At 45.4% G+C, this 26685-nt stretch overlaps 1 protein-coding gene across 4 annotated transcripts in view; it reads right to left on the bottom strand.

Moving 5' to 3' along the window:
* Positions 1-2120: 2120 nt before the first annotated feature.
* FZD3 (frizzled class receptor 3) overlaps positions 2121-26685 on the bottom strand; it is a 46799-nt gene continuing 22234 nt past the window's right edge. For 3 of the 4 annotated variants that reach the window (XM_039383373.1, XM_039383374.1, XM_039383372.1), the window contains 6 exons: positions 23192-23221; positions 22586-22782; positions 20435-21452; positions 5767-5915; positions 3464-3697; positions 2121-2450 (listed from right to left, as the gene is read on the bottom strand). In XM_039383373.1, coding sequence (XP_039239307.1) covers positions 2237-2450; positions 3464-3697; positions 5767-5915; positions 20435-21452; positions 22586-22782; positions 23192-23221 — 1842 coding nt within the window. In that variant the 3' untranslated portion in view covers positions 2121-2236. The remainder of the gene's footprint in view (positions 2451-3463; positions 3698-5766; positions 5916-20434; positions 21453-22585; positions 22783-23191; positions 23222-26685) is intronic. The other variant, XM_027733471.2, reaches the window with a different exon arrangement.

The following is a 26685-nucleotide window of genomic DNA, read 5'->3' on the forward strand; positions in this document are numbered from 1 at the left end:
ATCACTGTTCCCCTCCCTGACTCTAAACAAGTCAAAGCATTGCTAAAATATATATATATATATATATATATATATATATATATATAAAGGTACTGGAAATTGAGCCAAGAAGATCAATGTAAACACTTGAGCTTATTTAGTCCAGGTCCAGTGCTTAGAAAACTCAGCTTCCTGGCTCCTTCTGCAGATCCAGATTCCTGAATGGATCATCCCTTTGAAGCAGCAGGTTATTTAGTAGGAGCTGAACCTGAAAATAACAAAGGTTCCACCTCTGGGGCTTCCAGGGAGTTGTAGTTTTGCTGGTTTCGGGATTTTCCACACCCTTTCTGCTTTGGAAGAGGCGCTGTAGGGATCTGGGCAGTTATCCCTGTGGACAGCCCGTTATCCCTGGGAATGGCCCCCGGGGCTGTTTGCTGAGCAAACAGGCACAGCAGAGTCTGCTCTGCCCCGGGGGGGAGCGGGTGCAGAATTCCCTCCCTGGACTGTGATTCCACACCGGGTTCCCTCTGTGCCTCTCCTTTGGAGCAAGAAGCAAGAAGGACAATTTAGGATAAATGTATCTCAATTTAGGATAAATGGATCTCAATTTAGGATAAATGGATATCTAAGACTCGGTGCTTCCCGAGGCAGCCCTTGATCCCCCGGCTTTGCTGTTGTGTCATCAGCGACAATTAACAGGAGTAATTGTGGAGCAGCCCCGGGAGCTGCTGCCCAGTCCCTGCCCTCGAGGCTGTGCCACACAAACTGTCTCCAAAGGCTTCTCCAGCCGTGCCTCGGAAAGGGAATTACGTAGTAAGGACAATGCAAAAATAAGGATTCATCTCCCAGCAATGGTCTGTAGTAATTACTGAGGTAGGTTTACATGGGATCAGTGTCTCCTCACGCTGAATGAATCCCAACAGCGGATGCTCCGGAAGATCCACGACGTGCCTCCACTTCTGCCTCCAGTGCATCCCAACAGAGTGTTTCCACATTAAAAAAGCCCAAACTGAGAATTCTCCACTGTGAATCCGAGTGAGAAGAAAACACCCTACAGCCAGAGGTTGATCCATAATGCAAAATCCCCGGCTGGGAAGGAGCCAAAAATTTACAATGGATCCCATCTCCTCCTCCTCAAGACAGCAATTCCGGCTGCCACATCCTGCTCTTTCCCTGTCTGTGGGCAGCTCCTGCCTGGATTTCTCCCACTCATTTTCTAAATTCTTGCTCAGCACAGAGAATCCCCCCCCCAAACCAGCCGTGACATCGCAAGGCAGGCGGATCATCCCTGAATAAACTCCTCCGGTCCTTTTGGCCTCAGCCTTTCCTCACCCAGGAGCTGGGGCTCGGAAACAGGCCTTGCTCTGGTTGTAGGGAACGGGCTCTACGTTCCTGGCTGGGGGAAAAATTCAGCTTTCCTATTATAATTTTTTTTTTTTTTTTAAATAGATCAGGAACAGGCAATCTCAGCTTCTGTACAGGACTCTAAAAAATAAGTGGCTGAATATCATCTCGATAACTGGTTTGAAAAGCCGTTCTCTTCCTACAGAAACTGTAAACGAGTAGAAAATTTAAATAAGTCTTTTTGTAAAAAAGCAAGGACAGTTACAAGTCATAAAAAAACCGCTCTTTCCTGCCTGTGTCTCTTCCCCCCACCCTCCCACTCCATCCCAGCGGCTGAGCCTGAGCAGCTCTGGGAAGAGCTGGGGATCCTCAGTGGGGTTTCCTTCTCCGTTGTGTTTCCAGTGTGACCATCCCGGCTCACACGGGTGTCCCTCGGGCAGCATTTGATGTGTCTCCTCCTGATGTACACGATGGAGACAAGCAGGAACTGTGTCAAAGAGGTGTGCTGAGGAATTCCTTCAGCAACCAGGAGTTCCCAAGTCTCACCAGAAAAACCCTCAGCGCGACCCCCGGCAGCGAGTTTTCGGGGCAGAACCTCCCGACACGTGGAGGGAGAGAGGGAGGAAAAGGGAGACCGTTTTCCACAAAGAATTTCAGCAGTGGTGTCTGATGAGGACCAGCCATGGAATAAATAATCACCTACAGAGAGGTTCAAAAGAGACAACCGGCTTTTTACTCAGGAATTCGGGACAGCTGAGCACTGGAGCTCCACGAGAGCGCCGGCTGCGACAGCGACGCTGCTTTTGGCTTCCTGATTCAGCCCAAATTCAGCACCTGACGAGAGGATGATAATACTGAGGAAGGGACCACGAGCTGTGCTACCACTCCACGCTCCTGGAGCGCTCCTCCCGGCTCAGGCACTGGTGCCATCCTCCTCGATGACGCGGTTCATGCTGGTGCCGTGCGTGATGTGTGTCAGCGGGTTGCTGCTGAGGTCCCTGATGCTGCTGTGCCGTGACTGCTCGTTCAGCCGGTGGGAGCTGCTGTGCCTGGAGTGGTCGGTCAGTCGGGACATGCTGCCGTGAGGTAGTCGTTCCTCCACGCCTCTGTAGCTGCAGGGAGTGTACCTGAGTCAGGGAAAACACGGGACAATTATCGCCGTCGTTACCGCCTCGCTCAGGGCACAACGCAAATAGATCTCACCAACCCTCCGCTCTTGGGAGGAAAAGTCCTTCCCCTGCTTAGCTCAGTCATTCGGCTCACACAGCCCCAGGCAAAGCGTTTCAGCTCCTTTCACAACGGTTCTTACTCGGTTCTTACTCCAGCGTATCGGTAATTAGGGGAGTAAAACACTCGATGGTAAATCGCGTTATAAACCTTAACCGCACCTCAAGTCAGAGCGGGCAACTCGTGCTCCCCTTTGCTTCAGCAGGGCCAGGGCTATTTAGAGACACAAAATCGATTTGCACACAGACAAAAGCAGCCACAAAATTACTGAGCTGATGTCGGGACAGGTCTGTTTTTCCATGTGCAGGAAAACCGGCACTGGACATGGCCGTGCTGTGTAACTCGTGGAGACCTGCAGGGACTCTGAAAATACCATCATATTTTCCCTCTCTCCAATCCAGACACTAACAGGGAGAGGAGATGCAATAGAAGAACATCCAGTTTTAGCACCATGGTGGCCACACAGGCAGGGGCCTGTCCAATCTTCTACACCATTTTCCCAGAGAGAGGTTGTGGACTCCCAGAATCTCAGGCTCTGGAGCCAGGCTGGGAGAGCTGGGGGGGTTCTCCTGGAGAAGAGAAGGATCCAGGGAGACCTGAGAGCCCCTTCCAGAGCCTAAAGGGGCTCCAGAAGAGCTGGAGAGGGACTTGGGACAAGGGCTGGAGGGACAGGACACAGGGAATGGCTTCCCACTGCCAGAGAGCAGGGATGGATGGGATATTGGAAAGAAATTCTTCGCTGTGAGGGTGGTGAGGGGCTGGGATGGAATTCCCAGAGCAGCTGTAGCTGCCCCATCCCTCGAAGTATCCAAGGCCAGGTTAGCCATGGCAGGGGGTTGGGACTGGGCGAGCTATCAGGTCCCTTCCCACCCAGGCCGTTCCACGACTCCACGTTTTTTTGGGACACACGTACCGTCCGTCCCGCGAGCGGTGCAGGCTGCCGTGGTAGCTGCTCACTTTGCTGTGGACGCTCCCTGCCTTGCTCCTCTGGTCGTCCAGCATGGCCAGCTGGGTGGAGGAGGCGTGGGTCGAGGTGCCCTGCGTGGAAGTGCCCCTGGACTTTCGGATGATGGGGGTGTTGGGATCCCTCAGGAGAGACTGGGCGAAGTCTGGCTCCTGCAGCACTTGGCGACTCTCGTTTACAACTCTGAGCAAGACAAGCAGTTGGAACAATTAACGCTAATTGCGGCGGTGGGACCGCTTTGCAAACAGAACGAGCGGGCACAGCTCGGCAAATCAGAGCCTCTGTTTGCATTGTTGTGTCCCTAATTGCCTCATTTTGAAGCATCTCTGTAGCTGGGTATTTTAGCAAAGTCCGTGTTCTTGAATCCTTCCTAATCCCCGGGCCTGACCCTCCAGCCTGGACATGGGAATGATCACAGCGTTTGCGAATGTTGTTACAGGAGAAATCCTTGGGATAGCGCTGCGACCCGGCAGGCTCCGATTCCCCAGGGAACTGCCTCTCGGGGAACACGGGAAGCCACCTCCTCACTCAAAAGAGCATCTAAAGCCTGGATTAGAACCTTCAGGAGGAGGGCACCTGGCGAAACACAACACATAAAATAATACCCAAGCGCTGCCCTGCGGCCTCAGCCCCAGGGTTGCACTCACACACTTGGCTGCTCCACCGGGGCGTGATGAAAGGAGCTGCAGCACATCCCCGACAATCCTTTTTGGGATTTAATCTCTTCCTTGTGGAGGCCTTTTGCTCCCCTCCCACTCTCTCTGTGCTGTTCTTTCATGTTCCCTTTCCTGTGCCTGGCCAGCTCCTCCTCCCCGTTTTCTTGCTCCCCGAGGAGGGAGGTTTGTACCGGCTCTCTCTCTTCCTGCTCAGAGGAAAATCAAGGAATCTGGCTCCATCCCGCCAAGGACGGGCAAAAACTCACGGAGGACTCACTTAAACGCTTCTGTCTCCGTGGGTCTGTTTTAAAACATCTATTTAAAACACAATATTTGCTATGAAAACAGCTGCTACCAAACCGCACAGATTGTCTCTAAATTTTATGCCACACCTTGGTCTAAATTAATTTCACCCTCACAGAAGCTCCGAGACGTTCTAATTGTCACTTTATCAAACTGCACCTCAGCACTAATGCATAATGGAAATTAAAAGCAGAGACAGGTTCTTTTAACTGCAGCCACGGTGAAAAGCACCTGTGTTTAACTTCAATTTAAAGGTCTGATTCAGTTGACTAGAAAAACACATTTATAAATAAAACCTTTCAATTCCACCTCTTTCTGTGAGTGGCAGAGTAGTTGTGGTGTTCACCTGAAAACTAATTCTTGCTAAAAAATATTTGGAAGACAGAGGGATGTAGATTTGATTCTGGGACCAAATTATGGGAAAAATAAGGAATTTCAGGGGTTTTTTGAGCTGTTTTGTCCTTCCTCACTCCCCTTTGGTTAGTGAGAAGTTTCTAACAAAACTGTCTCTTTTTTCAAGTATTTTCAAGTACCTTGTGGTACTTGAAAATATATACTTACATATATATAAGTATATATATGTTATATGTTATATATATTAAAAATGTGTATATATTATCTACATATATATGTTATATATAACATATATATAACATATACATGTATATGTAGATAATATATAAATATTTTATATATAATATATAATATATATAATACATATAACATATGTAACATATATAACACATATAGCATATATATGTTATGTATAAAATATGTATATATACTTACATATATATGTATAAATATGTTATATACACACACATATAAATATGCATACATGTTATCTACATATATATGTATGAATATATATGTAGATAAATATGTGTTTTAAATAATGGGCAGGTGCAGTTACATTCTCATGCATGAGTGGTCTGCCACAGAAATTTTTATTTAATGATGAAGACCAAAAAACTCTTAAGAACCAAAAGTCTACCCTGATCACAACACACTGTGACTTGAGGAAGGAGAAAAAAAAAAAACTCTAATGTATAAATATTAGAAGATAACACATTTGTTATCTCTACATACACAAAATTAAAGGAACAAGTAAATCTTCAAAATCAATGAGTTGTTTTTTATTTAGAAATAAGTATCTGCTTTATGCACGAAGCGGAAACGTGGATTGTTTTCGTGTCCTGTCGCGCCTCCACCAAAAAAACACCCGAAATACTCTTCCAGGACTAGGAGGGCAGAGGTGATTTGCCAGTTTATCCCACAGATTCCCACACTCACTCTTTTTTCCTGCGCCCGTGGAAGAAACTGGCCCACTCAAAGCAGGTCTTCTTGCTGCCAACCCAGAACACGGAGGGAATCCCGACCACCAAGGCCATGAGATACTTCATGAGGAACAGGATCAAATCCGGGCGGCTCATCTGAGGCACCTGGGGAGAAAAAAGGAGGAAAAAAAGAGGATTCTCCAACCCGTCCTGGTTCACTCCTCCATTTATAAACTCATTTAAACCAACTCCCCCTGCCCGGAGCCAAAGCAAACACGGCCAGGGCTCCTTTGTCCCGGGGCTCCCCGGACCATGACGGAGCCCGGTCCTGCCTCAAACAAAAGGCTCAACTGCTGTGAGGTCTTGGCCTTTTATTTGTATTTCTGGTCCTTTTGTCCGTGCCCTGAATAACTGTGAAATATTTTCTAGCCTACAAATCATAAAGACTCGTCTCTTTGACGGGATTAACCTATATAGGACCAGGTGCTGTGGGTGCCGCTGGGAAAAATCCCAGTGGATGCTCAACGCTGATCCTTTATTCCTTGGCCTTCAGTGGTTGGTTACACCCTGTTTCCCTCCCTTGGGAATTTGAGGCACCAGTGGGATACATCTGCCTGATTCTTATCAACCCAGCAAAACCCTCTTTCTTCGGAGAGATCAGCTCGAAAACGCTCACGAGGCCTATTTTTGCCAAGGTTTTGATGTACAAAAGGGTTTGTTTGGAAAAGACGCGGGGAAGACACCAAGATATTCCTTCTGGGAAGGTCTGTAGGGCAGCTGTAAAACAAACAGGCATCTGGGGGCCTTCCTGAATCGGTAACTCAGCTCAAAAACTGAACCTTCAAGGACGGAGAGCTTGGGGTTTAAGCCTCAAAGACACCACCAAGCCGCAGAGGAAAGGAGCAAATTGATGCTGGTGGAATTAAGCCCTCTAAAAGCACTTGTGTGACACTGTCACTGTGACCATGGAATTCCAACAAAGGCTGGGAGAGCTGGGATAAAGGCTGGGAGAGCTGGGATTGTTCAGCCCGGGGAAGAGAAGGTGCTGGGGTGACCTGACTGTGGCCTTCCAGGACCCGAAGGGACCTCCAGGAAACATGGAGAGAGAAACTATATACAAGGGATTTTGGACAAGGGCTGGAGGGACAGGGCACAGGGAATGGCCTCCCACTGCCAGAGGGCAGGGAGAGATGGGAGATTGGGAAGGAATTCTTCCCTGTGAGGGTGGTGAGGGGCTGGGCTGGAATTCCCAGAGAAGCTGTCCCTGCCCCCGGATTCCTGGAAGTGTCCAAGGCCAAGTTGGCTTGGAGCAAGCTGGGATAGTGGGAGGTGTCCCTGCCCATGGCAGGGGGTTGGGACAGGCTGAGCTTTAAGATTCCTTCCAACCCAAACCATTCCATGATTCTATGATCTCAAACACCCACTGATTTAGGGTACAGGAAGATCTTCCCCTGCTTTTCATCACGGCAGAGGGAGGGCTGGTCAGAAAACATCAAACGCGACGTTTCGAGCCGGGAAACGTTGCTCTTTGAGGTAAAAGTGAGGCTGGAATGCTCTGGAATTCCCTCTGGGAATTCAGAGGGATGTCAAGCAGGGCTGGCAGGAGGGCAGGGAACAGCCAGACCCTCCTGGAAGAAGAAGGGGATGTTCAGATGATGCTCTCTGGCCTTTGAAGGACGAGAAAGCACAAAAAGTACAACGGCTACATAACATGAAACAGCCAAACACTGAAATGTGGGGGAAAAAACCAATTTAAGCTGAGCAATAGGAAAGAAATAAGGCTGCAGCAACCATGAGGAAACGCCATTCTCATGGGAGCAGGATTTTGGAATAGCTTCCAACACAAACTGTGGGGCATCTTTAAAGGCTGAGCGTTATCGGTTCCCGAAAGATGTTGACAGTGAGAGTCAGAGCTTCCCTCTGATCCTCTGTGTTTTAACATAAAAACACAGGCACAACCTCCTAGAACAATATCAAGGACCACTTTTTTCCCCCAAACTGGAAATCTGAGTTCAACGTAGTCCCTGTGCCACGAGGATTTTCCAGGAATATTCACACCCTGTGAATATTCCAACCATTTCATGCTGAGGGGCAGCACTGCTTCTACATGGACCACTGAAAATACAAGGATAATTGGTTTAGTACTTTGCATTATTGCACATTTTTTAATATTATCACCATTGCAGGGGGGAAATAAAAGCGTGGAAATTAATGAGCATTATTAGAAGATTTTCTCAGTGTTCCCCATCCACCTCTGCCCCAGGAAAACCAAAGGGGCATTTGTCCCTGTCGAAGGGTCAAATGGATCTTCCTACACTTGCCACCATTTAACCAGGACAAGTCTGAGGGTTTTCTGGGTGGTTTTGTCACCAACCTGTGAGAGTCCACTCAGGGAAAAAAAAAAAAATAAAAAAATTAACAACTGCTCAATTAAAAAAATTACCCAACAAAAACGAAGCTCTCAAAAATTAACCTCATTATTTCACTATAAGTGGAATAAGTGGTGAAATTAATCATTTCTTAATGAAGGTGATGTTCAGGTATATTTTTAAATTTACATATATAATGCTTGTCCACAGGGCCAAGTCTCCCCTGGCAGAACTACTGCCCTGAAGGGAATTTAATTTGATTTTTGCATTAAGAATAAACCACCAGTTCCAGCACTAAAGCTCCCAGTTGCTCACTGTATTACTTCCACGGAGATATTGCAGTAAATCACTTGATATCAACACTTCTGGCTCAATATATTCACTCTGGGTACCATAAATAATTCAAAGCAAAAATTTAAAGGAGATTTGCACTTCTTTACTGCCCAGCTGTTTAGGAAGAGTCAAAAATACAACTTAAAACAGTGAAGTTGTTGCAGGTTTGGACAGGGTTAGATACAATTACAATACATGGGAATCATGAATTCACCTGGAATATCCAAACTCCACACATCACTCAAAATGCAAAACATTTTCCAATGATCTGCTTTGGGTCTTTATTTACAGTAAAGCCCCACTTGCAGGGAATATAATGCTGCAATGTCATATAGAAATATAATATAGAAATATAGTATGGTAATATAATATAGAAATGGCATATAGAAATATAATATAGGAATGTAATATAGAAATATAATATAGATATACAATATAGAAATGGTTTGGGTTGGAAGGGACTTCAGAGGTATCTAATCCATCCCCTGCCATGGACAGGGACACCTTCCACTAGCCCAGGTTGCTCCAAGCCCCATCCAACCTGGCCTTGGACACTTCCAGGGATCCAGGGGCAGCCACAGCTTCCCTGGGAATTCCATTCCACTCCCTCCCCACCCTCCCAGCCAGGAATCCCTTCCCAATCTCCCATCTCTCCCTGCCCTCTGGCAGTGGGAAGCCATTCCCTGTGTCCTGTCCCTCCATCCCTTGTCCCCAGTCCCTCTCCAGCTCTCCTGGAGCCCCTTTAGGCTCTGGAAAGGGCTCCAAGCTCTCCCTGGAGCTCAGTGTTTTCCTTTTATTCCTTGGAGCTTCATCCCACAGGATTTGTCTGATGGGAAACTGAGAACCCCAGCCTGGAGCCATCCCAGCTTCACGGAATCACAGAATCCCAGAGTGGTTTGGGTGGGAAGGGACCTTAAACACCAACCAGTTCCAACCCCTGCCATGGGCAGGGACACCTTCCCCTATCCCAGGTTGCTCCAAGCCCTGTCCAACCTGGCCTTGGACACTTCCAGGGGATCCAGGGGCAGCCACAGCTTCTCGGGGCAACCTGTGCCAGGGCCTCCCCACCCTCACAGCCCAGAATTCCTCCTCAATATGCAGCTCCAGGCCCTCAGAGACATCCAACTAATGCCAAAAAACCAAGCTAGGAAACACAGGAGCAGGTTGGGGTTGAGGGCTCCATGTCCCAGGAGCACCGAGCCTGCACCCAATGAGTCCTGGCAGGGACCAAGATCCCAAATGTGACAGTGGGATTTCTGTAACCCGATTTTTTCCCCCCTCCCATCTGCTGGGCTGGTACAGAGCATCCAGCAAAAACATGTTTCCCTCAGAGAATCCGAAACTCCAACGGTTTGGAGGCACCGCTTCCCTCACGGAACACATGGTGGCAGGTGCTCAGGAAGGAGGTTAAAACCATCGATTTCCACATTCCTCCCGGGAAAAACAACACTCCTCCGTAGGAACGGCGTTCATTTCAATGCTCACATGACTAATTCCCGAGGATTTTCCCCTCCTGCCCCCGATGATCAATCCCAGCTGCTTTTTAGGGACAGAGACCGGAGGCCTCTTCCCAGGAAAATGCGCGAATCCACAAATTAATGAGCTCGCGGTGGATGTGGAGTGAAGGGCCAAACACGCCACCTGTCCCCCTCCTCTGGGGCACCAGGGCTGTGATAATGCCGAGCATCTGATATTTCCCCACGGGTGGAAAGCAATGAAATTCAAATTAACCCATCCTTTGGATGGAAATGGGAAAAGTGGGGGAGAGACCAAAGGGAATCTGACCTAAGGGTCTCGCTTTCAGAGCCATTTCCATCACTGTCATTGCTCTGAGACTTAGAATTATATCCATATATAATTATATATAAAATATATATTTTATATATATGTATTTATTTATATAATTATATTACATTACATATATAATTACATATATCATATATTATATTGCATTATATATAATATATAATATATAATTACATGTATTACATATATAATTATATATATTTATACATTATATATTATGGTATATAATAATATATTATATAATAATGATTATATAATAATATATAATATGTAATATAATATATAACATAGTATATAAAATAATATATATTATATATAATTATGTAATATAATATATACTATAATTATATAAATAAATACATATCTATTATATACAGTTTCTTTCCCAGTAAAATGTAGTAGGGTTTGTCTCTGTAAAATAAATTATTATTAAAATCTTGCTTGTTTTAACATTGGTGCCATTCTGGCCACTATGCAAGACTTGGGCCGGTAATGATTTCAAACCTAATCCAACCCAAAAATAAATAAATAAACTGTAATAAAAGCTCATAAAATTGCCACCTGGATGGGAAACAAGCTATTCCAGAGGAAACTTATTCACCCCAGGAGCTGTGTCAGCCCAGGCACTGCAGATCCCTCTTTCCATGCCAAACTCACCCAAAATATATATTTTTTCTCCAGGAATTTTATCTGTGTAAGTGCCTAAAAACATACAACCCTTCCAAAAACTGCCTCCACAGCACGGTTAAAAGCCACATTTAATTACATTTCAGAAGATTTTCTCTTGAGTTCCTCTGGCTTTGTTATGGGAAAGAAATATATGGGAGCAGAATGAATTCAGGGAAGGACCGCACTGGTTTCACCGGGAGTCGGAGGGAACGCAGCGGAATCTCATGATTTACTGGGAAAACAGCCTGGATAACGGCCAACACGAGGGGAATGCAGCATTCCCTCATCCATCTCCTGCTTGAAAAGCGATCCCAGAGGACAAGTAAAAAGGTCCTGGAGTTTTAATAACTCCAATTCCCGCCCTCCAGGCCCCGCATCCGTCACTGTCACCGGGAAGCTCCGGCATTCCCGGGATGGGAAGGCACAAGGACAGGGTTGGGAATTCCCAAGCACCTCCCTGCCAGTGAGGAGAACTGGGCCCACGAGCCTAAAAATGGGCAAAGCAAATCCAGCTCTGTGCAGAATCCATGGAATGCCTGGATCCCCCTTCCTTTTCCCGTGGGCAGGGGCAAGGTGAAGTGGGGTGTCCCCAAAACAGCAAACACCCTCCACGCAGTTGTTCACCCCAGCACTGCTTCCCTTCCCTCTTCTCACTGGAATTAAGGAATCACATCACAATCCTTGAATATATTCCTCCCTTCGGATCACTTAATAACGAATTAACGCTGGATGAGCTGCCTGAGGTATCAGGTCCAATTCCTGACCAATTATTATTGGTAAATCTGCCAGATTTGGGGTATTGAGGGCTTGCATTTGGCAGATTTGTCCCACGGCCAGAAGAGGTTGGAAGTTCCCTGTTGCCATTCAGAAAAAAACAGGAATTTTTTTTCTTCAGGCATTAGCACTTCACTGGGAATCAAACAACAAGTCAGGGAAAAAAAACTCCATACCCCCTAATGAACCAGCAAATCTGATTTCTGTCAACCCCGGTGCTAAAAACTTAATTAGACTAAAATGTTTGCAGCCTTAATATGCTTGGGAGTAGATGTTCTTTCCCGAAATTAATTCCATTCTTGCAAGAGAGAATTTAGGAATATATCCCCACTAAGGAACTCCCACAACTTGGATGAAGGCAATAAAAAAAAAACCTGTGAAATCACTGGAGAAAAAGCCATAAGAAAAACATCAGGGTAGTTTTATAAAGATGCAAACGAAGGCCAAGCCATTGCTCAAAGCAAAAGTACAGAACTTAGGGGAGAAACAAAAAGGTTATTTTAGCAAAGATGGCATTTATAAAATATTTCTTATTCTCCACAGGCAGAAATATTATGTTCATTAGGCTACAGAACTTTTTTTTCAAGTTATAGGGTGCAGGGAGTGACATTAATAATAATTTCTATTAGTTGATTTTTTAAAAATCGGTTTTAACGAGCCTTTGAAAAATAATTTGGTGCCAGGGTTATTCCATCAATTGAGAAAATTTTACAGTGTAATACTGTATTATTAATGCACTCAAATATAATAACAAGAGTTATTAATGCCTTATTTCTACTTAAAAATCCTCTTAGTTCCCCCTGAAAGAGCTGCTTCAGGAGGAGAGATCGAGGTATTTCCATACATTAAAATCAGGCTGCTAAACCTATAAAATAATGCAGTTTTAGGAGGAGAATTCCCAAAATTCAAACCCAGGGAGCAACATGATCAAAGCATACCCCTGACCTGGGAATTTTCTACATCCTGAGAGACGACACAGCTCGTCAGTTTTGATAATTCTTGTCAGTTTTGATGCTCATCAGTTTATTATTGCCCTGCTCTTCAGTCCTGTGTTCAGACTTTGACCCTCCCGTGGTGAAAAAGAGGAAGAGAACCTGGTCTTTGTGGATTTTTTTGGAGCATAACAGATAATTTTAATGTTGTTCAGCATTAATGCCTTCAAAAACTGTACTAAAAAGATGAAAGTAAACAAAACATAAGTAAAAAAATATATCATATTTGGTTTGTGTGAGTGTCAGAGCTGCTCAGTCCTGATCCCAGACACTCCAAACCAAGGACCCTCCCAGGGCTTAAGCTTCCAAAATTATTTGGAAATAATGATGAAACTCTGGAATCACTGGGAATAAATGCACAGCAGCGCAGTACATCCCGAATTTCTCGTACCTGGTGTTTCTGTGCTGACAGGACAAAGCATCCATGGCACAGAGAGCCACTAAAACTCACCTGGATTGGGAATATTTGGAATATACGGAGGTTCAGAGACCTGCAGTCAACATTCCAACTTTGCCAGCTGGTCTCCCACTGTTTGATGTGACTGCCCAGCATCCCAAAGCAACCCTGAATCCCAGGATCATGCATTGCCACTCCCAATTTCCAAACGTAAATCACAAGAAATTCCCTTTAATTTATTAAAATGACGAGATGAATCTGTTTTTAGGTTTGGGTTTCCTGTCAGCATCCAGCTCTGGGAGTCAGGAGCGAAAATAGAGGAATCTGAGCTCCTCACTCAGCTTTTGGTGCTGTTTTAATCACAACTAAAGAGCCGGGGGGGGAAAAAAAAAAAGGTTCCTCAATAACCAGAATTGGAGGCTGTTCCAGAAAGGTTATTAAAAAGAGAATGGCACGAGAATGAGGACTCAAAAATAGCAGGATCTGACCTCCTTTGGCAAAGGAAAGGAAAGGAAGGGCTGACCTTGAGGAGTCGTGTTGGGCCCAAATCAACCTGTCCGAGGGTTGGGAAATCGCCATTAAATCACCATTTCCCCCCCCAGGCTCTGGCTCAGACAATCCAATTAAAACCCGGCCAGGAATGAGTCAGGTGATGAAATGATTGCATGGAGTGATTGCTTTCACTCCCTGCTAATGCACTGGAGGTTGCCAAGGGGAGATAAGGGAACACACCACATCCTGGGTGGGATTTATCCCGGATGAGTGAGGAGGAGACACAGCTAAAGCTGACAAGGAGAATTCTGAGAAATTCACCTTAATGTGTTATTTTCCTTGAATATATTCTTTTCCCTAAGCATCTAAATCAGCAGAAATCACCTGAATCATTGCTAGGAAGCAGAGCAATACTCTGATTAATAATTATGTTGCTCTGAGCTGATGTTACATTTGTTTTTGAAGGAAGCCCAGCTCTTAATTCAGATTTGCTCCATCTCTTCTGATTAAGAAAATCTGGTTTTATCTCAACCTTTGGGTTTGTTTTTTTTTTTTCCTTTAGGATGGAATAATTACACCCAACAAGAAGCACCTCCTCAGGGCAGATTTAAGCAAATCCATTACCTCTTCCACCAGGAATTCTAAACAATCATGAAAAAGAAGGGGGAGGAGGAATCTCGATTTATAGACACTCCTAAATATATTCTCTTTATGCCTCTGCCACACAGGGATGGTGCTGAGACACTTCCTAACAAAGCCTCTTTTCTCCTCCCAGCCCTGTCACTCCCCCCCCCCACGTTTTGGGAGACCCACAGATGGCCAAACAGCTGAGACACGTTGGATTTAAAAAGACTGTGGCAACATCCCTGATTAGTGGAGAAAACGAAAAAAAGAATTGAAAAAAATGGGGAAAAAATGGGAAAAAAAAAGGAAAAAATGGAAAAAATATAAAAAAATGAAAAAACAGGGAAAAATAAAAAAAAAATTGAAAAAATGGGGAAAAAATGGGGAAAAAAAAGGAAAAAATGAAAAAATAAAAAAAAAGAAAAAACAGGGAAAAAATAAAAAAAAAAAAAAATTGAAAAAAGGGGGGGAAAAAAAGGAAAATGCCACATAAAAACAGAGAAACTCCATCCCAACCTGACCAGCCCCACAAAACCACGGATTCTACGTGTCAACAATTATTCCTTGTGCTGTTTTCAGTGAGGTTTTTGTCAGCCCTGCCCCTTCTCTGCTTCGGTCCCTGAGTGGGATTGTTCCAAAGCACTTGGGTGTGAAAGCAAAGCCCAACACGTCACCCTGGGCACAGCCACAGGGAAAAGGCAGCAAGTTGACCTGGCCATCCCAAAATTTAACATTTCTGGAGTAAATTCAAATGCCCGTTCGGAATTTTTGTGGGAAAAAAAATAAATTGAACATATAAGAAATATTAAAAAATAAATTGAATGTATAAAAGCAAAAATAGAAATTGAACATAAATAAAGTGGGTTTTTTGTTGTTTTTCTTCTCTTTTTGGGGGGAGATGGGGGAGAAATGAAGAGACTCAGCTGAGCCAGAACTTTGAGCAGCTTGTCTTGGTGTGTCTTTTGCTTTGGCCCGATTTTATTTCAAATAAGCACCAGGAGATGTGACACTCAGCAGAGTGAAGGATAAAGCCATGCCAAGGAGGAGTGAAACACTTGGAAATGTTCCTGTTACGTGGGAAGCCTTTGAAAAGGACTTAAAAAAAAAAAAAAGGCAACATAAGAGCTGCTAGTGAGCCAAAACAGCCCGAAATGAAGAGATTTTTATGGCAGTGGAGTTAATTTTGGGACACAGAATGGTTTGGGTTGGAAGGAACCTTGAAGACCATCTCATTCCAACCCCATGCCACGGGCAGGGGACACCTTCCACTATCCCAGGTTGCTCAGAGCCGTGGGCTGGGAGGCCACATCCAAAATGAGCTTGAAAATTAACCATTATTAGGTCAAATCTGTGAAAACGGGAGACAAGAAAAGTGACAAGCTGAGCCAAAATTATCAGCAGGTGACAAGAGCCCAATCCTGATATTAAAATCCGTTTCTCCAACGTTTAAAATAACCCCCACTGCGTTATAGTTTTAATGTTATCAGCAATATATTGGCAAGAGGGTACTTTGTTCTCCTCTGTGCCACGAACAAAACGTTCCTTGATATCCCAGGCAACCACAATCCATCCTCTTCTCCAGCCACAGCAGCCACCACCAGGAGGGAGAGGCCCAGAATTCCCATCTCCAGCAAAAAAAACAAAACCCAAACCCTTTAAAACTTCCCCGCACGGGCAAGGCCAGAACCTTGACTTGGAATGAAACACCAGAGAGGGGAAAAAAAAAATAATGGGCTGGATTGTCTATTTTTGCTGCTGATAAAAACGATATTCACTATGACATCACCTGAATAATTAAGTTCTTACAACCACCAAGGCGGGTTTAATCTTTTTAAAGCAAAGATCAGAAGGAAAATAGAGAAGATTTCGAGATAAGCTCAGTAGCTGCTTCAAAGAACTCGGCTAAAATTACTTTTGAAAAGGAGTTGGGTTGTGCTCATTGTTCCTGCAGGAAAAAGTCTTCTCCAGCAGTAGCTGGAGCATGTTTATAAAACCCTTAGGAAAGCAAAACTATCTGTCCACGGGATTCCCAAATTCCAGTGCTTATTTATGACTTTTCCTGAAAAATCGGCAAAAAAGCCTCTTCCCAAATTTCCTTTCTGGAATGATTAGAAAGATTCACACCAAGGCTGGTTGGGATCTACAAAGTGAGTTTAAAAGGTGTTGAAGGATTTATTCTGATTTTTGAAGGGGACTGATTGCAAAAAACCCCCACATGTCTCGTGTCCCTTCCTCCCAAAAAAATGTCCCCGAAACTTTGTGGCAAAAATCCTAAACTAAAAATACCAAAGAAGAGCAAATGTGACCTCTTAAAACAGATAATTAATTAAGTACAAATCATGCCCCGTCCCTGGAAGTGTCCAAGGCTGTGTTGGATGGGGCCTGGAGAAACCTGGGATAGTGGAGGCACCTGACACGGAATAAAGGATGGATATTCAGCACCCAGCACAAAACTGAGCTCCTAATGGGAAATAAAAGAGGATTTCTGATATAAAAATCAGAGTTTGAATTTGTCAGGTCTTCCCCATCAACAGTAAATCCACATCTGCTTCCATTCCTCTAAATTACATGGAAAACTCAAGCAACTTTGCTCCCAGCAAGGCACCACTGAGGCCTTTTAGTCCAGGAAAATGATGGATATCAGATCCCAAGCAAAGATAATTAATTCCACTCCTCAAGGACTCCCACTAGGGCAGCAAAAGCCTTTGAAATAGTTTCTTTTTCTTTTTTTTTTTTTTTATCTCTTTGGTATCTAAATTGGGAATCTCTCCCATCAACCCAATGCCAGCCTGGCCCTGGAGCATTCATGGAAACTGGGAAGAGTCCATTTACATTTGGATTGGAGAGAAATTAATCTTAACTCAGAACTTACTTGACTTTGCAGGAAATCTGATTTTTTTTGGACCATTTCATCTCCTACTTTTCGTAAGAGAAATGTACTTTACAACCAGCTCTGGGGACAGGCTTTTGTGAGAAATGTACTTTACAACCAGCTCTGGGGACAGGCTTTTGTGAGCATCTGTTTCACTTTTCAGCCAAATCCATCCCAGTTTTGAGACCTATTTTCACAGACTGGGGGCAGGTCACCATGTTTATGTTAAAGGCCAAGTTTAGTTGCCTTGATAATTTCCAGGAGGAATAAAATTCTGACACTCTCCCTGTGGTTCCTGCAGGACACGGACGTGGAACAGCAGCCAAAGGCACTTCAAACTTTGCCTTTCCAACTTACCCAACTTTTCACTTTACTCCCGAGGTCAGATGGCTGATGGAAAGGGAATTACAGTTTTTATGGCAACAGGAATTCAAAATTTGGCTGGACACAGTCCTGGGATGATCCTGCCACCATAGGAACATGTGGAATTATTTCCCCAAACACGATTAGGAGGAGGAGCAGCAAACATGGATTTTGAACCAAGAGACGACTAAATGTGATCATTTTATGATGGGATTGTGTCCACTTCCCTGCTTTTTTTTTCCTCCTTTCATTTCTGAAGGGAGACCACAAGAAAGATGGAGAGGGACTTTGGGCAAGGGATGGAGGGAGAGGACACAGGGAATGGCTTCCCACTGCCAGAGGGCAGGGAGAGATGGGAGATTGGGAAGGGATTCCTGGCTGGGAGGGTGGGGAGGGGCTGGGTTGGGATTCCCAGAGAAGTTGTGGCTGCCCCTGGATCCCTGGAAGTGTCCAAGGCCAGGTTGGACGGGGCTTGGAGCAACCTGGGATAGTGGAAGTTGTCCCTGCCCATGGCAAGGGGTGGAAAAGGATAATCTTTAGAAAACTGAGGACTGGGATGTGGTCACGGAGCTGCTACAGCTCCTACAAACCCTTCCCCTCTTTCCTGTTCTCTCCCAGAAACTTGGGAGTGTGGAGGACACCAAGGGCAAGGTAAGGTAACATGAGCTCCTTTTGGCCCTCCACTTACTCCTCAAAGAGCTGGAATACTGAGATATTGATTCTCCATCTTTGTGGAAAAACAGATTTTATTTCTCATGGAAAGCAACGGACACTTCCCAGATCTGGCAAATAACCGGGAAAATGTGTATCCGGGTCAAGCCTGGAAACATCCAGGTAGCCATAAACCAAGGTGGAGGCACACAGGCATCTGGTTGTTCACTCCTTTTTGGGATTATTTATCCCTTTAGGAAGCCAGAGAAACACAAGTTTTCATTGGAATATCAGCTCCGGCTCGGGAGCATCCAGGGGAATCCAGCACAGGATTAACCCCGGGGTCTTTCCCACACGGAGCAGTCACGCAGGAGGGAGGCAGGGCTGGAGCAGCTGCATATTCCAACCCCCTCACCCCCCCCCACCATCAGCAATTTTCCAGAATAAATTACTGTGCCATCATCTCTGGTGGCAAAGATGAAGCAACGCTTGGACGGACTCGGCGATTTTTAACCTCGGATTCGCTGGTGTCGGGGGAAAAAAAAGGGCCCAGTCACCACAACCCTGGGCAAACTTTGCACATGAACCCCTAAAATCCACGTGGAGCCAACTCCAGCTCGCAATTTAGGATAGTCTGGCCTCAGGAAAGGCACTCAGAGATTTGGAGTTGAGTTAAATAACGTGAATTTCTGATAACAATATGATCTTATTCAGGAAGCGAGGGATACTCCCCACAAAGCTCCGGATTTCCCCCCAATTTAACAATGTATTTCACTGGTATGATCTAGGACAAAATTATTTCCCCCCCCAGCCCCTCCCCCCCCAGCTTTGGAAATCTGTTTCAATTATAACTGTGGATTGTTTAATTAGGGAAGCACCTTTAGTTTGAGGGGAGAGAGAAAAAAAAAAAACCTAAATCGACGGGTTAAAAGAAAAAAACCCTTCTAATGCTCCCCGGGGTCCCTGGGTCCTTCAACCCAATTTGATGTGAATGAAACCATTATTGTTCTTTTGACTCCTGCTGAGCCATTATCCAACGGTTTGCTGGGGATTGGAGGAGCCCTTTCCTACGGGATTTTGTTATTCCAGGATTTCAGCCCTCAGCTGCGCGGCTTAAAGCAGTTTTTTGTTGGATATTTTGAGGGAGCAAAAAAACCCTCTTGGTTTTGTAGGTTCTTAGAGGAATTTTAGGTTTGCCTACGGTGGGTGTTTGTTTGAAATCAACCAAGAGAAAGCCACGCAGCCCCTTTTTTTCTCTTTTTTTTTTTTTTTTAAGCAGTTTAACATATTAAAACCTGCAGCGAGGAAGACTCAATCAACCCCCTGAAACTGCACATCCCCCCCCCGCCAGAGATTTCCTGCCATAAAAATGCTCCAACATTGGATGGAAGAGTCCCACCCTAATAAAAGCCAACAGGGAAAACAACAGAAAGGGTTAAAAGGTAATAAAAGGATTATTATCATGCCTAAGTCAAACCTTTAAGTGATATTTTATTGCATTAAAATGTGAGCTTTGATGATTCAGCTGGTGTTCTAACTGCTTCAGAGCCAAAATCCTAATTTTTAGTATCCCTGTAGGTGCAGATATTTGCTGTAAAACCTCCTGGAAAGAGAGTTCCTTTCAAACGAGTTAAAGAAAATATCTATGCAGTCATTCCAAAAACAATTTCCCACTTTGGCTCTAAAGTAGGTTTCAAGAAATTTAATACCTAAAATACTTTCATTTCAGAATAAAACTGAATAAACCAGGGGACAGTTTGATCTTAGAGGCTGCTGTTCCTGTGATAACTGAATTAAACTGAGCAGGTAAGTGGAAAAAAAAAAAAAAAGAAACCTGATGAGCTGTGAGCTCTGGTTTTCTTCAGGAGATACTTGAAGTAAGATTTCATACAGATGTTTTTCTGGCACACAAAATGAGCACAAAACCTCGAGGCAAATCAGAGCACCAAAACTGCTGTAGACCAACGGCAAGGACCAGAAAAACCAAGTGTTCAAGCTGACGACACCTCAGTTTAAAAGCCAAAATCCCACCTGAGCAGCACTCCTCTAACGACCACAAATAAACTCCTTAAAGTCCTGGTGGTGAAGTCGTTTTAAAATAACATCTTTATACCCCTGACAGGTCGCACGCGGCCCTGAAATTCCGCAAAAAAAGCCACGGAGCAGCGGATTTTCCAAGAGCATCAAGTCTTCCAGAAGGCCTAATGGTTTATCCAAATGATTCGAGGATGGCAAGAACTTTTAGTCAGGGATGGCAAAGCTCTTGCCATCCTCGAATCATTTGGACAAGTAATCCTTACCACACTGCATCATCCACGGCCATGTCACAGCGGGTTCCTCACCTGGTAGGGACACGGGATGTGGTATTCCCGGCAGCGCTCCTGGATCCACGTGGTCTCCCACACGCCGCGATAGGCCTGCTCGTAGAAATAGCAGCCGATGACGACCAGCAGCGGCACGAGGTACAGGACGCTGAACACGCCGATGCGGATCATGAACTTCACCAGCTTGTCCTGGTTCTCCTTTTCCAACGGGATTTCGATGCGGACCCGGTTGAGGGAGATAATCCCGGCCAGGAGGAGGGAGACTCCCACGACGACATAGAGGCAGAGAGGGGCGAGGACGAAGTATCTCAGCGCGTCCACGTCGTAGAGGCCGACGAAGCACACGCCGCTGATGTTGTCGCCCTCGATCTTGTTCATGGCCAAGAGGATGATGGTGAGAGTGCCCGGGATTCCCCAGGCGCTGGCGTGGAAAAGCAAGGCCTTCTTCTCGATGGCCTCGCTGCCCCACTTGGGCACGGCGGCCAGGAACCAGGTGATGGTGAGGATGACCCACCACACGCTGCCGGCCATGGTGAAGAAGTAGAGCACCATGAAGAGCATGGTGCAGGCCTTGTTGTGGGAGCCCTGGGTCACCGTGGACGCCTTGTACTGGGCGGGGCTGGAGGCGTTGCACGCCACGCGGTCCTCCAGCAGGAAGCCGATGAAGAAGATCAGCGACACCATCATGTAGCAGACGGCGTAGAATATGATGGGCCGCTCCGGGTAGCGGAACCGCGTGACGTCGATCAGGAAGGTCAGGAAGGTGAACAAGGTGGCGGAGAGGCAGACGATGGAGATGACGCCGATGAAGTAGCGGGCGAAGGAGAGCTCCTCGCGGCGGAAGTACATGTTGGGGCAGGGAGGGGAACAGTCGCGCACCCTCAGGAAGGAGTAGCCCAGGTCGGGGTCTATTTTCAGCTCCCGAGGGCACCAAAAGCCATAATCCCTCTGGACTGCCACTGGGGCCTCTTCCGTGGGCTCCCCGGCCGAGCTGAGGTCAACGAGGCGAGGGTACGGCTCGTCGCAGTCCGGGAACCTGAACAGTGGGAAGAGGAGGGTTTACGAGGAATATCCACGTACTTTGCAAAGATCAGTAACCTCATCTATAGGGGTGACTTCAGGCACAGTAACCTTATTTCTAGGGGTCACTTCAGGCACACCAACTGGAGTGAGAACAGACAATCCAAGTTAGGGGTAGTCCATGAAATACCCATGAAATACCTATTTATACCCAAACTCCAGAGCTCCTTGTCCCAGAGTGCAGTGGATGTTGAAACCACATAACAGGTTAAAAAATTAAACAGAGAAATAAATGGACAAGGAGCCCACTGGGGCTTTAGGGATAAAGGGGAGGGTACAAAATCCATCTCAGGAGGTCTGTAAATTTAGGCTCACTGTAAACTGAGACCATGTACCCATGGAAGCAGGGTTTTATAGAGCATTTTAAAGCCTTTCCTAAGCAACTTCACTTGCTGGTCTCAGGACAGTGAGATGCTTACACCAAAAGTCCAACCCAGCATTCATAAATCAAAATTATGATGAAGATATTTGTTGATTAAAGCTCTGACTGGGGGCTAAGGACTGCTGGAGGAACGGTCTTGAAGGAGAGACTGGAGGGATTCCACACATTACAAGCATCCTCTGACTTATTTTGCTAAAATAATTCTTCATTGTTTTTCCTTCTCTCCAATCCAACTGTAAGAGAAACTATTTCTTCCTGTTTGGGGTTCTGCATTTTGACTGTTGGAGTCACTTATAAAAAAAAAAAATAAAGCAGAAGATCTTGTTCTTAATTTCATGCACACTCTGTTTCAAATAGTTTGGAAAATCATCAAATGCTTTTTCTGTAAGTTATTTGTGTAATGTAAAGCTGAAAACTGCTGTTCGCACACGAGTTCAACAAGAGGTAGACGCTCTGAAAACAGAGCTTTGAGATTTTACACTCCTCAAAACCAGCCAGTTTTCAACTCTCGGGCAGGTGATGGAAATAGGAACTCAGTTCCCACCTCAGGAAACAGGCTGGGAAGCGGAACGGAAAACGCGGGCACTCGCGGTGGAAAACACGCAAAACATCTGTTTGAGACCATAAAACGCCTGAGACGGTGCCAAAATTTTACCTTGGGATTGCGAAAGGGGAAAAAAAAACAACAACCACTCGGATCTTCTCACCTGGTGCACTCCATGTCCTCGGGCCAGGCCACCCCGAACATCTCCATGAGCTTGGAGCACTCGCTGTAGGCCCTCTGGCAGAGCCGGCGGCAGGGCAGGGTCACCCGCCCGTACTCCATGCACACCGGGGCATACAGGGCACACAGGAAGGGCCGGAAATCCCGGGAGCATTCCAAATTCACCATCGGGTGGAAGGGCTGGGGAAGGGAAAAAAAAAAGCAGGATTCAACAGCTGCAACCAGCACATCTGCAGGGGGGGTTTCACGGGAAGCTTTGCTTTGTTTCGTAGCAACCGTAACAGGACCTCGTTTCTCTGTTGGAATGATCAGGTATTTTGGTGATCAAGAAGCCTGGGGACAAGGACAGCGATTCACAAGGGACATTTATGTCCTTGATTTGCATTAAAAGCAGAGGGAATTAAGCAGCTAAACCCCCCAGAAGGGAATTTCAGTTCTACCATCAGAGCGCATCCGTAGAAGGAAAACACTCCCAACCTGCCCGCTACCATTGTCATATAAACTCTCATCAACTTCCCAGCTTCCAGAAAAGGGCTGTAACCGTGTAACCACAGAGAAGGCACAGTAAATATGTCATTTCTTCACCAACCATCAGAAAAAGGCACCGTGAAATCAAAGCCTGAAAAAAAAAAAAAATGAGTCAGGAAAAAATGACTGGTGTCTTGCGCTCCCGCGGCGCTTTATAATGGGTTTGAGTATCGGTGAGAGCAACGCTCCTTGGAAACTCTGAGAGGAAATCTATCCCAGTTGGGCAAACACAGCTGGTCGTGAGCATTTCTGAAGATGAAAAAGAAGGAAAAATAAGTAGGGCAGGGATTTATGTCTGAATAAAAGCTGGAGCACGTTGATAATCCACGTTATCTTCTAACTATCCTGTGTGGGTTCATTCTGCTCTTACTCGTCTTTAAAACTTTCCAGGAGTTAATCAATATTTTATTCCAAGCCTGTGTGGCACTTACTGTTATCCAAAGCCTCACCATCTCTTTGGATATTAATATAAGATCAATTATATTCCTTTGAGAGTGGAATATTCAAGGACACAGAATACTGAGATCCATTAGGACTTACAACTCCGGAATGAAACACAATTTTGATGCCAGAGTTTCCCCTTCTCCCCAGCCAGGCAGGATTACAGAGCAAAGGGAGCCTAATCTTCAGAATTCGTGGTGCAATAGCTGAAGCACAAATGAACCTGCTGTAGATAAATATATATAAACCCCAAATCTTATTAGAACTGAAGCTGAAGAGGAGCTGCAGAAAGATTATATTTGCAAACAGCAATTTCCTGAGAAGTATTTTAAACCAGTTCAGCTTTTTTTTTCTTTTTCTTTTCCAAGAGTAGAGTAGAACAGACTAAATAACAAAAAATAGGTCATCTTCTGTGGCAATATAAATGAGAAATACTAGGAATTGTATGGAAAAGTTTCATTCTCAGTTCTCCCTTATCACCTCTTTACTCTTTCGGTTCTTCCCACACGTCTCCTTTTCCCTGCAAAAGGTTAATTTTTGGAATACAAGACACAACCACGCTTTTACTGTTTTGTTGTTTTGGTTTTTTTTAAACATCATTATTATTTACCAAGCTGATTAAATTCCCTTCGTTTTTCCAGTGTCCCATGACAGGAGAGCTGTGCAATTTGGCACTAACCTGCATGAAGAGCAGTAGAAACCTCCAGAGTCACCCACGAGGAAAAAGGCAGCAGCAGTTGGAAAGTATTTACATTTACAAGCTCGTGTGACTGGAGAGCATCTTTCTGTTTGGCTGGACAGGTACTTCAGATGCATAAATGTATTTATTTTTGAATATTTAGGACTCACAGTACAGTTAAAGGCATTGCTTGACCACATGGATCCAAGAAATTGGTTGTAGGCAGTTATGATTGCAAAAGCTGAAGGTAAGTCTTCCTTTATTTGATGCAAAGGGAAAATAAAGGAAGTGTTTAACTCTCTTTCTTTTCAAAGAACCTTGAAAGTAAGAAAATTGAGTTATATCTTTATGAAAAAGAGCCACTGGCTTCATTCCTGGCTCGATCCCAAAATCCTGCCTCCTGCCACTGAGGTTTTCCACACCTAAATTTCAAGTTCTCCTGACAAATGCTCCCCTACTCTCCTCTGCTACATCTCCAATTAAGGAAAGATGTTCCAGGAGTTCCTCTTTTCCTGCTATTTTGCCTTCATTAAAATTTCTGTTTAGTTTTGCATGAGTTGAAGAAGATGAACCGTTTTAGGAAGAGCCAAGGTGTGCAAACACAGCTCCAGGGCATGGATATTCCAAAGCAAAGGGAAGTAGTAAGGCCAGTTCAAGGGAACAGAAAGGTACCAGGACACCAAAACATCTGAAACAACACTGGAATAACTGGATTTTCCCAGAGGATCCCCGCAGAAGGCACAGCAGTCCCACAGCAGGTGCACTTTGGGTGCTGGAAAGGGTCTGGTTTTGAGCTCGGCCCTGGCATATTCCTCAAAACACAGAACAGATTTACTCAATCCCAACAATCCCTGCCTCTTCTCCCAGGGAACAAGGGACAGGACAAGAGGAAACAGCCTCAAGCTGTGCCAGGGGAGGGTCAGGGTGGACTTCAGGTGGAATTTCTTCCTGGACAGGGTTATTAAACATTGGAACAGGTTTCCCAGGGAGGTGGTGGAGTCCCCATCCCTGGAGGAGGTGTCCAAGGAATGACTGGACGTGTCACTCAGTGCTCTGGGCTGGGTGACAAGGTGGGGAAGGGGTCACAGGTTGGACTCGATGATCCCAGAGGTCTTTTCCAACCTAAATGGTTCTGTGATTCCTGGAGAAATTCCCTTTTAAGCAGGGCTAATCTAGCAGGACCGTTCCCCAGCGCTGGCTGTTCTGGTTCTCAGCACCTCCAGGCCTCTCCCACACCACTGTGTCTCCCAAAACAGCATCTGCAGGCAGAACAAAAACTCTCTTATGAGCTATAATCAAATCATTTTCAAAATCACGAGGAGGCTCAGCTGGAGAACAGGAGAAGAAAAAAAACCCTACGACAACTCCTTGTAAGGCAGGAAAAGAGACTGACCTGCTTCCAAGCAGCAACAGCAGCACTTGTGTCTTCAAGTGCCCCATCTCTAAAATTATCTCAGAATTATCTTACCCCCTTGCAGCTCTTAAGATGAAAAGTCACTTCCACCTACTGATTATGTTGTTCCCTATTAAAACTAAAGCCAGGGGCGTTAAAAGACTCTTTTCATGCTCTTGCCCAAGGACCCAGTGCAAGTTATGACACCAAGCCCTGGTGCCTAACAAAGGGCTCTCTGTGAAACGAGATGTGCTCTTGAAAAACGCCTGTTGAACAGCTCCAAGAGGGAAAGGGAAGAGGGCAAGGACAAGGGAAGGCGTGACAGCCAAACCGATTTCAGTAATTCAGGCCGAGTCTTGGGAAATCCCAGGAAGGGAAGAGATAAAATGTTTAAGAGGAGATAAACACTTGTGCGCTCCTGAAGGTACTCAAGGATTTAAACCATGCCAGATCACACAGCTGTGCAACATATTCCCAGTTCTACACCCACTGGGTCCTTCCACCTCTGGGAACAACCTTTGTGACCACGCAAATTCCTTCAATCCCAGAGATAACTGTGAGCTCTTCCAGGCTGAGTCAGAGCCCTCTCTTTGCCATCCAGGTGTTGAGTATCAATAACACCCCACAGCCCTCTATCACTGCTTCCCTCAGAGCAGCACAACCTGCAGCACAACCTCTCCCAGCTCTTCTTTCCCTCTTCCCCAGAATTTTTTTTGTGATGGTGGCAAAGCTGTTTTAAGAAATTTCCCGGCTCCCAGCAGTGTGGCCCCATCTCCTTCTTTCCCTGCAATTCCCATTTGCTGAAAAAAAAGCTTTAATGGCCACTCTCTAACAGAGAGCAGAAAATTCCTGCTTGCCTTATGTTTTGTTTTCAGGAGGGGATCACGGAATCACAGAATGGTTTGGGTTGGAAGGGACCTTAAAGATCATCCAATTCCACCCCCCAACTTTCATCCCCCAAGGGATGAAAGGCAAAGGATAGCCAGAATGATATGTGTCCATTTCCTCCCCCCCCCCCAAAAAAAAATAATTTTTGGAACAA

The sequence above is a fragment of the Pipra filicauda genome, unplaced genomic scaffold (genome assembly GCF_003945595.2).
Source record: "Pipra filicauda isolate LSUMZ 115617 unplaced genomic scaffold, ASM394559v2 scaffold307_size998922_pilon, whole genome shotgun sequence".
Taxonomy (NCBI): domain Eukaryota; kingdom Metazoa; phylum Chordata; class Aves; order Passeriformes; family Pipridae; genus Pipra; species Pipra filicauda.